We start from the raw sequence: 17,456 nt of genomic DNA on the forward strand, positions 1-17,456 counted from the left end.
ATACACTGCATGGGTCAAAATTATAGATTTTTCTTTTATGCCAAAAATCATTAGTATATCAAGTAAAGATCATATTCATTTACTACTGTAAATATATCAAAATGTCATTTTTGATTAGTAATATGCATTGCTAAAAATTCATTTGGACAACTTTAAAGGCAATTTTCTCAATATTTAGATTTGTTTGCACCCTCAGATTCCAGATTTTCCAAATATTGTCCGATCCTAACAAACCATACATCAATGGAAAGCTTAGTTATTCAGCTTTCAGGTGTTATATAAATCTCAATTTCGAAAAATTGGCACTTAAGAATAGTTTTGTGGTCCAGGGTCATAAATATTCTCGGGTTAGAACTTTTTCCATTGAGCTATATAAACTTTTTATCTATATATTAATACTTCATTCTCATACTTCCCTGATTTAAAGTTTTTTTTTTTTTTTTGTTTAAAGTGAAGTGTGTAATTTCTTCTGCACCAAATGGAATTGCAAAAATAATGATGATTCAGTATTTTCTCACTAAAAATTACACATATCACCATAACCAGCAGTTCCCACATGAATGCCAACCAGTTCAAGCCCAGAGAGGTCACAGTGTCAGTCACGGTCGAAGCTTTTAAACGGGTTTGGTGAAATGCGATCGCTGTACATCTGTGTGATAAGGCTCATATGAAGCACTGTGGCCCCTGTGGTCTGAACTGTGATAACCTGCTCTCTCTGTTGGCTAGTTACTCTTGGCCATGCTTTTGGTCTTCAGCTCAGCCAGTTTGCTGGTGACAAAGTTCCACTTGAAGGCCGGTGTGTCTTCACTCTCTTCTCCGAGCGTGGCGTATTTGGAGAAGCTGTTTCCCGTGCCGCCTCCGTCGCCCGCCTCGGCCTCCTGCCCGACCTGGTTTTCTCCGTCTTCTGCTCTTGCCCCGCTCTCGCTGCCCACCTCCTCACTGCCCTCGCCTCCTGCCTCCGCGGCCTCCGCTTGCCTCATCGCAGCCGCTTGGTGCCACTTAGTCGCAAAGTTATCCCAGAATCCAGTGTTGCGCTTGTTGAGTCGAGGAGGCTCTTCGGGCTTCACTGCCAGCGGACTGGAAAGATGATAAAGGCAACTTGGAATTAAATTTAGTTTGATCTAATAAATGTTTTTGCAAGAAACATGTTCATTAGTGTTTGAAAATTTGGGGTAAGTATATATATATATATATATATACACACACACACACACACTTATTCAGCAAGGATGCATTAAATTGATCAAAAGTGACAGTAAAGACATTTATAATACTACAAAATTTTCTATTTCAAATAAATGCTGTTCTTGTGATTGTTTTATTCATCAAATAATTAATTTTTGCAAGAAATATATTCAGTACTGTTCAAAAATTTGGAGTGAGTAATATATTTTTAAAGAAATTAATACTTTTATTCAGCAAGGATGCATTACATTTATTCAAAGAGAAAACAGATATTTGAAATTGTAATGATATTTCACAATATTTGCTGAATTTTTTTTTTTTATCAAATAAATGCAGACCCTAGGAACATAAGAGACGTCTTTCAAAAACATTAAATAATCTTGCAGAGCCAAAACATTTGAACAATAATTTAAATCTTAAAAATGTAAGTATATTTTAGTAATGACTGATCATTTTATACTCTTAACAGTGTGAAATGTTACTTATATATTTCCTTTCTGCTGCAAGGAGTTGCAATATAGAACAATCAGTGACTAAAACACTTAGTCAGCATGCCTTTCCCAATAAAAAAATAACACTCACTGATCTGCTGCTGGCTGATTGTCTGCCTCCAGAAGTTGGTGTTCATCATCCTTGGTGAATAGAGACGAAACGTTTTTCCAACCTTTAGCTCCAGCTCCCTGCATCTGAGCAATAAACACAATGACTCAGACCAACAAGCATCAGTATGTCTAAAAGTTAAACTGAAATTTCAAGCACTTTCAGCAGTGGCCTGTATGACATTTTATAATTGATTAAAAAAAAACTGTATTTTGCAACTGTAAAAAACTGTAATCCAACATTTGTGGATATATTTACTACCCCTGTATACAAGCACACTTTTACAGTTTGCCATAGTTTTTTTTTATTTTATTTTTTTTCAAAGCTAACAGAAACTACATTTCATTTAATAAAATAGTTATTAATAATATTTGTTTTGCAGGTTTACTCTCTTGGCCAGCTGCGTCATTGCACTGGGTCCTTCATCAGACTGGATAGGCGTAATATCTTCAGCAGCATCAGTGACCTTCACAGACAAACATTCATCAAAGAGAAAGTTATAATGATAAGTGAGAGGGAAAAATAAATAGTAGGTAAAATGAGTTACAGAAGGAGAAATTGTATTACAATATTTGTACACTGAAAAATTCAAAAGTTAAAAAAAGTTTTACCACCACTAAATCTAAAACACATTGATTTGTACCTATTTTTTTTAAATGTTAAATCAGGTAAACAAAATAGCTCTTTAAGGTAATAAATGCAGGTTTTTAGCTCTTTTTGCAGATATGTAGCCTACATGAATGTGATGAAAATGAATATTTTGTCTCCCTCATGTGGTTTGTAGTGAAACTACATCAAGGTCGTTTTAAGACGAGTGTGAATGGTGTGAAACAGTTTTCAGACAAATACGTTTATACAAATACTATTATCAGAGCAGCATAGTAGGCCTATTTAATTTCTGATAGGCATGAGGCTGTGAGGGACTGAAGTACAGCACATTCAATGAACTGTAGTTTAATAACATGCGCTATAACATTAACTGGACAAGACCTCTACAAAGCGATTTTTTCAATGCCATTGCAAAGGCTAGGGGTGTTTACATTGTTGTCGTGTAATTGTAGGCTACCCAAAGTTTATCAATCACAGCCTCGTTTTCATCCACATTAAATGCAATATTGTGTCTAACCTGACTAAGTTCTATAGCCTGTCTAAAACCATCAAACTAGTTCAGCTTGACCAGTGTAAACCTGCCTGGTGGCCAGATTAAGACAAGCAAACCAGTTTAGGCTGGTTCAAAATAATAAACATGTAAATACAAAAATGAACACCATATAATTTGAAATGGTAAAAAAAACACTGTAATGAATTTAGAGCTACTCCAGTCGTGTATTTACTATGAATAAATTGAGCCATGACTGAAAGAAAGGAGTGTGGGGGGGACACGCATGCAGTGTTTATCTTGACAATAGGCTGCAGTAATCTGTTGGCATTGCTGTGTTGTAGCAGGCTGTGGAAACTATGCAAGTTCACTGGTAAGTGAGAGGTCACACAGACAGCCGAGAACTGTGGGGAATCCGCCAACAAGCCCAACACACCCTAGTGTATGCTATCCGTCTCGAATCAATCGCTGGAATGCCATCCTATTCCTATCACCGCTGTAGATCCCGTTACAGGCCTTTGAAAAGTGGGTCAAGGTTTCCCTTGATCAGATACATCAAAGAATATTTAAAATATCTGAATGCATCCTGACACTCAGAATTGCATTCATTAGGTTTTTAAAAACACAAGCTCTAGCCAATTAACATACTTGCACTGGAACAAAAGAAAAAGTGTCCCTTAGTCCCTTGTCACCCCGGGCAAAAATGTGAACTTTAAAGGTTCAGATGAGAATCCTACTAATGATATGGCACTCAATGCACTTAAAATCTTAGATTCAAACATTTTGTGATATTAATTCTAAAAATAAAGGTTCTGAAAGGGTGTTTTTGCAGTGATGCCATCGAAGAACCATTTTTGTTCCCAAAAGAGCCATTTTGAAGAACATTTAAAAAATCTAAAGAACCTTTTTTGAATATAAAAAAAACCTTTTCTGCATTTGAAAGGTTCCATGGATGTTCAGGGTTCTTCAAAGAACCACTGATATAAAGAACCTTTAAATCTTTTTAAGAATGTAAAGTTAGGAGAAACTCTTAAATACTGATAGCATGCATTCATATTCGTGTGATCAGAGGCCAGATCCTAGACTGATATACTGGTCAGGCAGAATAAATTTTATTGCATATTAATTAAAATTGTATTATGTAATACCGCCATTTTATCCAACGCCAGAAACCCTGCCTTTCTAGAAATTGAGATCGTCAATTGTCAATGAAAAACTCATATTGGTCTGTGTAAGTATTTGCCATTGTATGCTAGTAGTTGAAATTTAGGATTTAGTTGTTCTTTCCTCATTTAAATGATTGGAGTACTTGCTCTCTCATTGCAAACAGTTATTTAAAGAGTTGCCGAATAAACACACTCAAATATAGGCCTGAATTTAATATTTATGCATGTAAAAATTTCCATCTATTAATAAACTGCATGTGTTTTAAATACACAATAAACATGTTTATATATTTATCATCAATAAATCCAGTTAGATTCAATCTCATACATTAAGTAACTAATTTTAACTAACTGTATATTGCATGTTCCACAACTATTTTAACAACATTCATACTTTTAAACTTTTTTCTTTCTTTTTTTTAAATTTTCATTTAATTTTAACCTTTTTTTTTTTTTACTTTTCTGCTCAACAGATTTATGTAGATTTTTTTTTTTTTAAATATGACTTTAATTAAAACCAAATAGATGCAAATAGTTAATGCTGTGATTTTTTTTAGATATCTTACCCATTTATGTAAGACTGACAAATATGCATCACAATTAGTTCATTAGTTTATGTTAAAACTCTATAATTCAAATGGATGGAAATGTTGTATGCAAACATATCAAATAGATTATTCTTAAATTTAGGCCTCAATATTTTTTCAAATGCATGTTCACCCATATCTGCCCATGTTGACTGTTTAGTGTTGTTCTCAGGTTCAGTGGATTTACCTCTTCCACCGCGTCTTCCTCCATGTCCGGGTTGAGGGTCTTCATGACCTTACTCTTATAGACTTTCCACAGGGGATTCATGACGGATGCCTTCAAAAGATCCTCAGATGTGTGCAAAAATTCATAAAACAGTCCAAGGTATCTCTACGCCACCATCAACAAACTCCCAGCCTTTCTTTAGATCTCAATCTTTAACAATACTCCTGTTCCATCAGTAAGAGACAGTCAGTTTTCAGTGCAAAATGAAAACCAGCTTCTCCTCATTGTCTTTATGCCAACACTTTATATGAAAAGCAAAACTTGGGCTTCTGGTCGAGTCCTTGAATTCAATGTGAAGTAGATGAAAGAGGCAGTTTCAGCAGTGAAACACACATAAACACGCACACACACACACACACACACTGTGACACGGCTCAAAAGCCCAGCATCGGTTACCTGGAAACAGGTGTTGGTTTCCTACTGAATATTTCAAGCAGCTCTGCTAATAGTTGAGCTTCATTGTTGGCTGCTTTAAGAAGAGCAGGCCGTGTAACATTAACCCCGCAGAATCAACATATACAGATGCCATGTTTCAATGGCCAATAAGGTCAAATCTTCATAGTGACAATGTGCTATTTATTATATTATTATTTAAAGTACTCAATAATTGTTTTCTGAAAACACCAAAACAGGTGTGCGGTTTTGTTTCCTAATGCATTTTTTTTTTTTTTTTTGTAATGGCATTTTAAATGATTAATTTATTTCATTAATTGAAATGAAGCTGAAATAAAATGAAATTAGATAGAAAACTAGCAACTAACTGTTATAAATATTTTGAGTTGAAGTTGTTAATTGTAATATATTTAAAAGTAACTGAAATAAAGCTAAATAGAAATATTAAAATATTTGTAGCTGATGAAATTTTCAAAAGCATGCACATAACAAAATTACAAATTAAAGTTAAAATGGAAAAAATATTAAAAAAAGTATTTAAAATATTAATAAATCCCATGATAGTATATAAATAATACTAAAATAACTGATTGTCAATGGTAATCCTTTTTGAATTTTTTATTACTGTAATAAAATTGTTTTATTTTAATCATCATAAATTAAAGGCAGAATACCAAATGATAGCATGATATTTAAATATTAAACAATTTAAATAAATATCTTTGTTTTTTCACTTTACAGTAAAGAGAATTTGAGGTAAATTATGTCTTTGTGACATTATTTTAATGTAAAAAATCCGAATGGTCCAAAAAAATAAAATAAAATAAAATAAAAAATAAATAAATATATATAATAATAATAATAATAATAATATATTTCCTTTATGCAATATATATCTATCTATCTATATAGACTGTCTTAACGTTGTCATAGAAATGCCTTAACATGATCAAATTATTATGAAAAAACATAACTGAGAAAGTCTAAAATTATTACAGCAATAGCAGCAGCGCTGGCAACGAGCAGTGTTTAAAGTTGACTCTGCACCTCTGTGTGTTTTCACTAACCTTTGCTTTCATAATTACTATAGAGGCCTGTGCATGTCAGTCATAGAATCCAGCTAATAGAATGATAATGTTTGTTGTGTAATTTCACCTGACACATTAGTTTCCTGTAGCTTGTTTCTTGTTAACCTGATCTGAAGTTGCCAGCGCAATATATGGAGACAGACATTATTAAAAATGCATGAGGTGTCACTTACCTTTGGAACATCTGTGGTGCTTGCTGAGACCTTTATTCTGGAGGATGATTTAGAGCTTTTTAGTTTACTATTTATAGATGTATAGCCTTTACATTTACTGACATATAACATCAAGATAGGCCTGCAGCTCAAGCCTCATACCATTTCACTGCCATAATGTGACTTCATCATTTTCTTTAAATGCAAGCCAGATTCTTTAAGGTTTGAAACCAGTAGGGTGTAACTTTTGAGCAGCGTGAGTTAGAAACACTGTATTTTAGAAAGACACACCTGGAAGATCTCTCAGTGCTCTTGATGTGCTGCATTGAGTTTCACTGGTTTCCATTATTCAGAGGGTTCTGGCACAGCTATTCATGCCTGGGAACCAAATCCTCGTCCTGTCGCAACCAGATCAACCAATCAGAACAACAGCCCAGAAAAGGCTACAGGCTATGGTGAACATACAATAATCAAATGATCGGCATGCCAACTTTAATTTGCTTGTTGTTACAAACCATTTGACTACTTTAAATGAATAGTTCACCCAAAAAACGAACATTTGCTGAAAAGTTACTCACCCTCAGGCCGTCCAAGATGTAGATCAGTTTGTTTCTTCAGCAAACACCTTCCCTTACTCACCAATAAATCCTCTGCAGTGAATGGGGGCCGTCAGAATGAGAGTCCAAACAATCTTCAGAAGTAATCCACATGACTCCAGTCTGTCAATTAACATCTTGTGAAATGAAAAGCTGCATGTTTGTACAAACAAATCCAAATTACAAGGTTCATAACTTCAATCCCTAATCCATAATATTGTTTCCTCCAGCGTAAAAAGTGGTCTGGTCTGAATCAGGAGAGAAATATATAGATCAAGCACCATTTACAAGCCAAAACAGCTCTAAACAAATATGTGTGTGGATTTTGATGTGAGAGACAACGGGAGATGGACTTTTTCACCAGAGGAAGCGTTATTATGGATTATGGACTTTATGTATTTTAGCCTGAAACAACGTTTACTGATGGACTGGAGTGGTGTGCATTATTGTGATGTTTTTATCGGCTGTTTGGACTCTCATTCTGACAGCACCCATTCACTGCAGAGCATCCATTGATGAGCAAGTGATGCAATGCTACATATCTCCAAATCTGATGAAGAAACAAACTCATCTACATCTTGGATGGCCTGAGGGTGAGTACATTTTCAGCAAATTCTCCTTTTTGAGTGAACTATTCATTTAAATGAATCATTCACCCAAACATGACAATTATGCCATTAAAATTATTTATGGGTTATGTGTGGGTTGTTTGCAGTATAGTACATTTGTGAGCAATCCTTTAACATACAATGAAGTGATTTAGTAAATTTCCCAACTGGGGTGTGTGGAATGTCATTGCCCTACAGTTTGCAGGTGGGGCCCTAGAAACCCATGAGACGGCATGTGTTTACAAAAACATCTCGCTGACAGGATTGAGCATGACTTATAAGCAGAAATAACATGTTTAAAGCTCCGCATACATGAAAGAATTACATCTGACAGATCTGACGTCATCTCCGTTTATGTCACCCGCTAAAACTTTCCAATCTGTTATGGCTTCACCAAGGAGCTAAAGAGAGCGGCACGACTAAAGAAGGCCAATAATAGGGTTTTTGTGACGAAACCTGAAACCTTTTCAAAGAATGTTTTGTAAAGTCAAAATTTCAACTATTAGACTTCAAATCAAAGCTACTGGCACAAATCCTGCCAAGTGTGGTGAATGACAGCATCATGTTTACACACCTATGTGAACTAATAGTAGCACCCACAATGATTCAACTGTTTATTTGGTATCATTTGATTTATTTTATCTTTATTTAAACAAGTAACTTGAGAACATGACTCTTATTTACAATGACGCCCTGGCTGAGAATACTGTGGGAAGTCTTTTTAACTTGACAAATTAATATTCGTGAATAAAACAATGTTTTAGGGGGAAAAAAAGCAATGCTACATGCAAATTATAAATCTTCAATATTTATTTACAATTTTTTTTTTTTTTTTTGGTATAATGAGCAGCTCCCTGGCTAATCTTCATTATTTCAAGTTATTTATATTTTCTTACCCTTCTGGGTAAAATAACAGCGCTACACGCATTTTATCTGACATAAAAAGAAATTTGAATCAATAACGAGAGTCGGATCATAGAAATCACACTGCGCTAGCATTCCTTATTATTTACTTGGTTACACTTTATTTTGATAGTCCACTTTAGACATTCTACTAACTTTAAGTAACTTTGCAACTACATGTTAACTAATTGTCATTAATTTGCAACTACATGTCTACTAACTCTCAGAGTAGACTGTTAGGTTAAGTTTAGGGTTAGTACAGTAAGTTGACATACTTGAAAAGATATTAAGCAGACAGGCTACAAATACTCTAATGACTGCTAGTTGACATGTAGCTTCAAAGTTACTTACTGTTAGTAGAATGTCTAAAGTGGACTATCAAACACGTGATTATGGTTAGTTGCATTATTTAATTTTTTTATAACATTTTTTCCTTGCTGTCTGTGACCCATCAGATAAAGTATAAATATATAGAAAAAATAATTATAAATATTAATAAATCCTATAATAGTATATAAATAATACTAAACTAACTCTGATACTCAATGGTAATCCTTTTTAGATTTTTTATTACTATAATGAAATTGTTTTATTTTAATGACCATAAATTAAAAGCAGTATAACAACTGATATCATGATATATAAAATGTATATTTTCTTTATGATTTCCTTTACTGTATATTTCCTAGAATTATTATACATATTTAGAATTATATCTCACAGATGAACCGCTTTAAATATTGTTTAGAAAAAATAACCATTTTTAAACTTGCTGTGTGTGTGGTGATTATGATTTTTTTTCTTTTCTTTTTTTTAAATGGGGATTTTAAAAGTTAGAGTGACGTGTGAGTCCTACTTCCACTAATTAGTCCAATCCTCATAAGCTCCTTATTGTACACAATTATGATTACATAATTTTCTTCCTTGAATTCAGGATTGTTTTTTTTTTCAGCTATGCACTTTTATTTCCCAGGGTTGATTTTTATTCAAAACAAGTCATACTTTTTTATATGAAGGTCACATTACTGTCCTGAAAACCTTTTACCCTGCCTTTAATATTAGTTTTTGTTTGTTTGTTGTACTATAAAATGCCCTTTATATATAGATTTTATTTTTTTATTCTCATCCTAAACCTAGACTTGCTAGACCAGCATATAAATATTATTACATCTATAACCTTACAAAAAGAGGCAAATTTTTGAAAATGATTCGTCAGTTTTTACACATTTATCACTGTCTCGCAATCATTTACACCAACATCTTGTCCCTAATAATTTTTTTTACTTCAATTATCAGTGAAGAGCTTCACATGTGACTTGTGTACAGAATATTTAATTGTGCATAATTTCTAATCAAGCTGTAAGTTAATTGTCAGATTATACAAAAAGTGTGAAAATTTTATTTATGCGAAAAAAAAAAAAGAAAAAAAAAAGAGAGCCAGTCAATAAAATGAACACAACACTGGCTGCAACAGTGAAGTTGAACTATAGGCAATATCTGAATGACAGTTCCGTAGGGTAAAGCATAATACATCACACTAATTGTTGGTTTTGTCAGTGTATAAATTTATCAATAACAGAAACAAGAAATTAATTACAGGGTTTATAGTGTCAGTCTTCCAGGAGGGCTGGATTTGGATTAACGCCTGTGTAAATTTATAGGGCGAGGCATCGTTTATTAGAAAGACACCCATAACAGACAATTCACTCACCTCAGACACACGGGAAAACTGCTGATTATTCTAGTTACAGCTTTTGTTGAACGCTGTTCGTTAAAGGTACTTTTCTCTCTGTCATTTATAAAAATAGAACCAGCAGATTTGAGATATTTGTGTGCAACGATGAAGAAGATAATACTGTTATTTAAACTATTGCTATTTCTTACTCAGCTTGTGAAAATGGAGCCTTTGCCTGCAGCAAACACACAGTTCTCTCTAAACCTGTTCAAGAAGATCAGTGAAGGAAACAAATCAGGAAATGTGTTCTACTCTCCGATCAGCATCTCCTCGGCTCTGGCCATGGTGTCTCTCGGAGCAAAAGGAAACACAGCGGCGCAGATGTTTAAGGTGATCTCACATTTATGCAGTTTTTATGGCCAGTTGTTTTTCCTTTAATCTATACAAGTCAGAAGTGACATTCAAATGGAGTTCAAATTCAGGAATTTTAATTTAAAGGAATTCTCAATTCCATGGAATGCTGCCACGTTCCTGCTCTGAGAGGTTACTAATGTGGGATTTTTCATGGGATAATGAGCTTTGTGCTTATACAGACAAGACCATAGTGGTCTCATGTTGCAGTTTAACTTGAAAAAAATGGTCATTCTTAGATTTCTGATATGACTAAATGCTCAATCTGTGTCTTTTCAGTTGAATAAATAACAGTAGAGGAGTAAATCAAGATGGTGTTTGATCCACTATTTTAAACTATTTGAGCAATGCATTGACAATAGATGTTGAAGCTATCAGAATAGTGAGGTTGTCTTTATTAATTCTACTAAAAAAAAATGCTGTGTAGGTTTTGGGTTTTAACAATCCTGCCAAGCCTGATGCTGCGACTCCAGCTTCTCAACAACAAGCCCAGAAGCCCCAGATGCCCTGTGGCGTCAAGGGTCAACATGGACCATCAATGACGCAACAAACCCAGAAGTTTGAGATACCTCCCCAACTCAAGGTTTAGTATGAGTATTTACGTGAAACACTAACCTCATGACTTGCAATGACAAGCACAGTATTTGCCAAATTGGTGCATGTAGATTTTGGTCTCACCTAATTAAACTTGATATTTCTGATGCAAACAGAAGTCTCCTGCTCAGCCGGCACCTGGACAAAAGACTGAGGACCAAATTCATTCCAGCTTCAACAAGCTCATGAGTGAACTGAAGAAACCTGGAGCCCCGTATGTGTTGAGTCTCGCCAACCGGCTCTACGGAGAGCAATCCTACCAGTTTGTTGAGGTAAGACTCAAAGCAATTAATTAAAGGTTTGCTTATGTTATTAAAGAATAAGGTTCTGGAAATGATCACTAATTCAATTGATTTGCTATGTTAACAGAAATTCCTTAATGATGCAAAAAGATACTATGAAGCTGGACTGGAGGAAGTGGACTTCAAGAAGAATTCAGTGGCTGCACGTGTCAACATCAACAAATGGGTGGAGAAAAACACTCAAGGTGATGAACAGCAATTATAATTTTAGTCTTAGCTATTTTATGTTTTTGTCAGCACTAGGTATAGCAGAAATGGCAATGTTTGGCTAGATGGGCTCTTGAGTTGAGCTATAAAAAGATCACACCAACCAGTCCAGTTCAAACCAATGCTCAAAGTGGCCAATGTACATTTGTATTTCAGAGAAGATCAAGGACTTGCTTCCACAGGGATCCATCGATGCGATGACGAGACTGGTTCTGGTGAACGCCATCTACTTCAAGGGGAACTGGGAGAAGAAATTCCCAAAGGATGCCACCAGAGATGGACAGTTTAAGCTGAACAAGGTGAGATTTCATGTTCTTATTTTCTTTATAAAATACAGTAATTTAAATTGCTTGTGCAGTAACAGTCATGAAATATGAGGAGTTGTGACGTGTTTCCATTGATGCTCTGCAGAATCAAACTAAACCATTAAAGATGATGCAACAGAAGGCACAGTTTCCTCTGGCCTTAATCCCAGAGATAGACAGTCAGGTTCTGGAGCTGCCGTATGTCGGGAAGAATCTCAGTATGTTGATCATCCTTCCTAACGAGATTCAAGATGAAACCACTGGCCTTCAGAAGGTGAGACAGCAGAGATTATACGCCTTAAAATAAAGGTTCCAAAAGGGGGTTTTCGCTGCGAAGCCATAAAAGAACCATCTTGGGTTCCCCAAAGAACATTTCAGTGAACAGTTCCATTCTTTCTTAGTGTGAAGAATGTTTTAATAATCTAAAGAACCTTTTGTGGAATGAAAAGGTTCCATGGATGTTAAAGGTTCTTCACTGAACCATCAATGCAAATATCCAGAGTGTATATGGTTTGTTGTTTCATTATATGTTAACAGCAAATACATGTGCAGAGTTCTTAGTATTCATGTGGTTTTAAAAATGTCTTATCCAGCTTGAAAAGGCACTGACCTACGAGAAGCTCATGGAGTGGACCAAACCCAGCATGATGCAGAAACAAGAAGTTCGAGTATCTCTGCCCAGATTTAAGATGGAGGAAACCTATGACATGAAGGATCTTCTGATCAGCATGGGAATGGAGGATGTGTTTGATGGGCAGGTGAATCTTTCAGGCATGTCGCCCAACAACGACCTGGTGCTGACGAAGGTGATTCATAAAGCCTTTGTTGAAGTAAACGAGGAAGGAACCGAAGCGGCTGGAGCCACCGGTGCCATCGTCGCCATTCGTTCATTTGCACAGATGTTTATTGCAGACCATCCGTTCCTTTTCTTCATCCGTCATAATCCCTCCAACAGCATTCTGTTTTATGGACGCTTCTGTTCTCCTTGAAGATGGTAATGATGGAGTGATAATTCCAATTGTATTTGTTCCTCTGATAAATAAATTCTATTAAATAATTGGTGAAATTGACTGTATGCATTTACTTTGAAAGCACTGACTCTTGAGTTCTGACACAAAATAGGCAACATAACTAAAAAAAATGGGAGATAGATAGATAGATAGATAGATAGTCCCTAGCAAATAATTACATAAATGGCCACTCTATCAGATTTGATTTCAATTCACTGGCATAGTTATACACAATACATAATTTTTAGCCTACATGACTATAACATAATATTATTATATCATATTACAACACATGAAAAAGGCATTTTGTGATGCATGTATCCACAATTCATGAGTTTTTCACAGTGACACCTACTTTCAACTGCCTTCAGGTAATCTATTATTTGGTTTTACACACATTATGCTTAAGATTGACTAATTATGAGTAATGCAGTTATTCATCTTTCTTTAGTTTAGGTTTGTTTCTCCATACTTTTATTAGATATTTTTATTTTTTATTTTTTTATGATAAACAAAGAGTAAGAGCAAAGAGCAATCAATTTAAGTTTGATGGTGTTCCAAGAAGATACATATATATCAATGAATAATAGAAACATTATTTTTTAATTATAACAGGAGAATTTTAAGATTCCGTATACAAGAAGGCTGGACTTGGATTAAAGGCTAGTCTTTATAGGGCGAGGCATCATTTATTAGACTGACACCCATAACTGGTGATTCATTTATCTCAAGATACTTCAACATTTCTGCTGATTATTCTAGGTAATGCTTTTACTGAACTCTGTTAAAGATACTTTTTTGCATGTAATTTAGAGTTAACAGAACTAACAGCTTGTCTTAAGAATGAAGATCTGCTGTTATTTAAACAAGATCTATTTCTTGCTCAGCTTGTGAAAATGGAGCACTTGTCCGGAGCAAACACACGATTCTCTCTCAATCTGTTCAAGAAGATCGGTGGAGGAAACGCCTCAAAAAATGTGTTCTACTCTCCGATCAGCATCTCCTCGGCTCTGGCCATGGTGTTGCTCGGAGCAAAAGGAAATACAGCAGCGCAGATGTTTAAGGTAATCTCACATTTATTTAGTTTTTTTTATAGCTAGTTGTTCAGAATTCAAAACTTATATATATTACAACGCTGTGTAGGTCTTGAGCTTTACCAATCCTCCCAAACCTGGCGCTGCGACTCCAGCTCCTAATGTTTCAGCCGACCAAATTCATTCCAGCTTCAACAAGCTCATGAGTGAACTGAACAAACCAGGAGCCCCGTATGTGTTGGGTCTTGCCAACCGCCTCTTCGGAGAGCAATCATACCAGTTCGTTGAGGTAAGACTCAAAGCAGATAATTAAAGGTTCTGGAACTGTTCTGAACTCTAATCGGCCAGTCCGTGTCAAATTTCATAAACTCCCCCAGCTAAAATGTTTGATTTTGTTCACATTTTTTTCTGAAGACAGACAAACTTAAATAGTACTGAAAGCCAAAAATATGAAATGTCATGGATGAAAATTTACTGAGTAATACACTACTTTGTAAAGGGGGTAATTTGACACCAAATTACCAGGGTGTGTAAATGACTTTATAAATATGGCAGCATCATTATGTTATTTTTACAGAGAGATTGGTAGGTCTATTTGTAAAACCTGTTGACTTCTGTTGCATTATATGCCAATAGTTAGCTCCAAAAGGGAAAAAAGGAACTTTGAGGTTTTTCCTTTTTTTGTTTGTTTGTTTTGTTTTTTGAGTCTGCATGCCTGTAACTCAAGAAGTATTAAAGATATTGCAATATCCTTTTAGATTTTGGTTCTTAACACATTTTTCTTTTAGTATCCAAAGAGAATATGACTCCAAGTCTTAGGTGAAAATTTTGCATAAAAGTTTCAATAAATACACTTCCATGGCATTTAATATTTTGCCATTATCCTTCATCTATTTCATTCACCAGAAAAAAAAAGAAAAAAGAAAAAAAGATCTAATTCAAAAATTTGTTTTGCTGTGAACCTCTGCTTGAGTTGACACTGAATAACCCTAATTTCATTTGCACCTCAGTTAATTTGCTCTGTTGCAGAAATTCCTGAATGATGCAAAAAGATACTATGAAGCCAAACTGGAGAAAGCAGACGTCAAGATGAAATCAGAGGCTGCACGTGTTGACATCAACAAATGGGTGGAGAGAAAAACACAAGGTGAAAACCAGAATGAACTTAAGTTACACTACACTCTTACAAATAAAAGTTATTTAATGTTTTTTTTTTGTTGCTTTTTTGCAGTCCAATGCTTGGCTTCATATGGTTCTTGAATTGAGATTTATAGTTATTTAAAAGCTAAGTACACTTTTATTTCAGGAAAGATCAAGGACTTGCTTCCACAGGGATCCATCGATGCGATGACGAAATTGGTTTTGGTGAACGCCATCTACTTCAAGGGGAACTGGGAGAAGAAATTCTCAAAGGAAGCCACCAGAGATGGACAGTTTAAGCTGAACAAGGTGAGATTTCATGCTCTTCTTGTTTCCTTTATTTTAAGTTGTTTATGTAGCAACGGTCATAAAATGAGTTTCAACATGTTTCCATTATGCTTGACAGATTCAAACTAAACCAGTGAAGATGATGAATCAGAAGGCAAAGTTTCCTCTGGCCTTAATCCCAGAGATGGACAGTCAGGTTCTGGAGCTGCCGTATGTTGGGAAGAATCTCAGTATGTTGATCATCCTTCCCGATGAGACTGAAGATGAAATCAATGGCCTTCAGAAGGTGAGACAGCAGAGATTATACTCCTAAAAATAAAGCTCCCAAAATGGGGTGATGCCATAAAAGAACCATTTTGGGTTCCCCTACTAGAGACCTTTCAGTGAACAGTTCTTAAAAGAACCATTCTTTCTTAGTGCAAAGAATTTTAAATTTAAAAAATCTAAAGAACCTTTTTCCACTGTACCTTTTATTGAACCTTTTGTGGAATGGATTGTTTCTATGGATGTTAAGCGTTTTTCATGGAACCATCAATGCCAATAAGGAACCTTGAATTTTAAGAGCGTTGTTTAAAACATATTCACACCGTTTTTTGTCTTATCCAGCTTGAGAAGGCACTGACCTACGAGAAGCTCATGGAGTGGACGAGACCTGAAGTCATGCGTCAACAAGAAGTTCAAGTATCTCTGCCCAGATTTAAGATGGAGGAAACCTATGACATGAAGAGTCTTCTGATCAGCATGGGAATGGAGGATGTGTTTGATGGGCAGAAGGTGAATCTTTCAGGCATGTCGCCCAACAAAGACCTGGTGCTGACGAAGGTGATTCATAAAGCCTTTGTTGAAGTAAACGAGGAAGGAACCGAAGCGGCTGCAGCCACCGGTGCCATCGTTGCTAATCGTTCATTTGCACAGATGTTTATTGCAGACCATCCGTTCCTTTTCTTCATCCGTCATAATCCCTCCAACAGCATTCTGTTTTATGGACGCTTCTGTTCTCCTTGAAGATGGTAATGATGGAGTGATAATTCTAATTGTACGTGTTCCTCTGATAAATAAAGTATATTAAATAACTGAAAATAAATAATTAATATTGTCTGTATGCATTTACTTTAACATCACTAACTAAAAACAACAGAATTAAAAACAAGATAGATTGAAAGCACTGACTCTGTTGCCTATTTTGTTCTGACACAAAATAGGCAACAGAACTAAAAAAAAATGGGATATAGATAGATATATAGATAGATAGATAGACAGACAGATAGAAACATAGCCGTAGTGAATATAATTACTAGTTTTGCTCACCTCTAAAAAATTTCATTGGCTAGATATTTTTCTTTACAACTGAAATATCAGAACAAGATTCTTATTTACAACAATAGATTGGCTAAAACTGGTGTTTAAATGTGTGTGTGGGGGGATCATGAATAGTAATTTCTCCAATATGAAAGGCTTTTAAGCTGTTTACACACATATTGAATTTACAGAGCCCCCTTCTGGTGAACAGACGCATACTTATATGCAGAAACTTGGGTTGCATGTCTATTGTGGTAGCTTTGAATGAAAAACAAATAACTAAATAAAGTCTCCAGGAAATAATTACTTTAATGGCCACTGCAGTAGCATCATAAGGTTTGATCTCAATTCACTGGCATAATTATATAAAGTGCATAATTATAAGGCTGCATTTATATTACATAATATAATTATATTACATGTATCCACAACACATGACCTGTTTTAGGCAACCAAACATCTGACAAGCCCACATAGTAAAAACTACATAGATCACAATTGCTACATGAAGTGTTAATAACTGTAACTATAACTAAACGTCATTTAGAAAAGCAGCTTGGGGTGTGTGGCGATGAGGATTATTACCAC

General features: G+C 35.1%; 3 protein-coding genes across 5 annotated transcripts; 2 read left to right on the forward strand and 1 right to left on the reverse strand.

Annotated features, from left to right (window-relative positions):
* Positions 1-722: 722 nt before the first annotated feature.
* On the reverse strand, positions 723-4,905 carry LOC131521254 (uncharacterized protein C1orf232). The gene is made up of 4 exons (XM_058745790.1): positions 4,825-4,905; positions 2,174-2,251; positions 1,768-1,871; positions 723-1,077 (listed from the first exon to the last, which is right to left on the reverse strand). The coding sequence occupies exons 1-4, from the start codon at positions 4,903-4,905 to the stop codon at positions 723-725; spliced, it is 618 nt and encodes a 205-aa protein (XP_058601773.1).
* Positions 4,906-7,585: 2,680 nt separating this feature from the next.
* On the forward strand, positions 7,586-13,086 carry LOC131521760 (leukocyte elastase inhibitor-like). Its single transcript, XM_058746798.1, has 8 exons — positions 7,586-7,685; positions 10,492-10,668; positions 11,117-11,272; positions 11,400-11,555; positions 11,653-11,770; positions 11,949-12,091; positions 12,204-12,371; positions 12,691-13,086. The coding sequence occupies exons 2-8, from the start codon at positions 10,501-10,503 to the stop codon at positions 13,084-13,086; spliced, it is 1,305 nt and encodes a 434-aa protein (XP_058602781.1). The 5' UTR covers positions 7,586-7,685; positions 10,492-10,500.
* A 917-nt stretch (positions 13,087-14,003) lies between these two features.
* On the forward strand, positions 14,004-16,612 carry LOC131521762 (leukocyte elastase inhibitor-like). Of its 3 annotated transcripts, none has more exons than XM_058746800.1 (6): positions 14,004-14,190; positions 14,297-14,430; positions 15,171-15,288; positions 15,448-15,590; positions 15,688-15,855; positions 16,176-16,612. In XM_058746800.1, the coding sequence occupies exons 1-6, from the start codon at positions 14,004-14,006 to the stop codon at positions 16,572-16,574; spliced, it is 1,149 nt and encodes a 382-aa protein (XP_058602783.1). In that variant the 3' UTR covers positions 16,575-16,612. The 3 variants fall into 3 exon arrangements, with proteins under 3 accessions (XP_058602783.1, XP_058602784.1, XP_058602782.1); XM_058746801.1 differs by having other exon boundaries at positions 14,312-14,430; XM_058746799.1 differs by having other exon boundaries at positions 14,004-14,171; positions 14,251-14,430.
* Positions 16,613-17,456: the final 844 nt, after the last annotated feature.

The sequence above is a fragment of the Onychostoma macrolepis genome, chromosome 16 (assembly GCF_012432095.1).
Source record: "Onychostoma macrolepis isolate SWU-2019 chromosome 16, ASM1243209v1, whole genome shotgun sequence".
In the NCBI taxonomy this organism is placed as follows: Eukaryota; Metazoa; Chordata; class Actinopteri; order Cypriniformes; family Cyprinidae; genus Onychostoma; species Onychostoma macrolepis.

Excerpts from the sequence above, each read along its gene's own strand:
- LOC131521254 (XM_058745790.1), bottom strand. The coding sequence starts at position 4,905 with ATGAATCCCCTGTGGAAAGTCTATAAGAGTAAGGTCATGAAGACCCTC. Across the intron at positions 1,872-2,173 it reads TGACGCAGCTGGCCAAGAGA|ATGCAGGGAGCTGGAGCTAA; the intron begins GTAAACCTGCAA and ends TTTATTGCTCAG. Across the intron at positions 1,078-1,767 it reads AATCAGCCAGCAGCAGATCA|TCCGCTGGCAGTGAAGCCCG; the intron begins GTGAGTGTTATT and ends TCATCTTTCCAG.
- LOC131521760 (XM_058746798.1), top strand. The coding sequence starts at position 10,501 with ATGGAGCCTTTGCCTGCAGCAAACACACAGTTCTCTCTAAACCTGTTC. Across the intron at positions 11,771-11,948 it reads GGTGGAGAAAAACACTCAAG|AGAAGATCAAGGACTTGCTT; the intron begins GTGATGAACAGC and ends TTTGTATTTCAG. Across the intron at positions 12,092-12,203 it reads GACAGTTTAAGCTGAACAAG|AATCAAACTAAACCATTAAA; the intron begins GTGAGATTTCAT and ends GATGCTCTGCAG.
- LOC131521762 (XM_058746799.1), top strand. The coding sequence starts at position 14,004 with ATGGAGCACTTGTCCGGAGCAAACACACGATTCTCTCTCAATCTGTTC. Across the intron at positions 15,289-15,447 it reads GGTGGAGAGAAAAACACAAG|GAAAGATCAAGGACTTGCTT; the intron begins GTGAAAACCAGA and ends CTTTTATTTCAG. Across the intron at positions 15,856-16,175 it reads AAATCAATGGCCTTCAGAAG|CTTGAGAAGGCACTGACCTA; the intron begins GTGAGACAGCAG and ends TGTCTTATCCAG.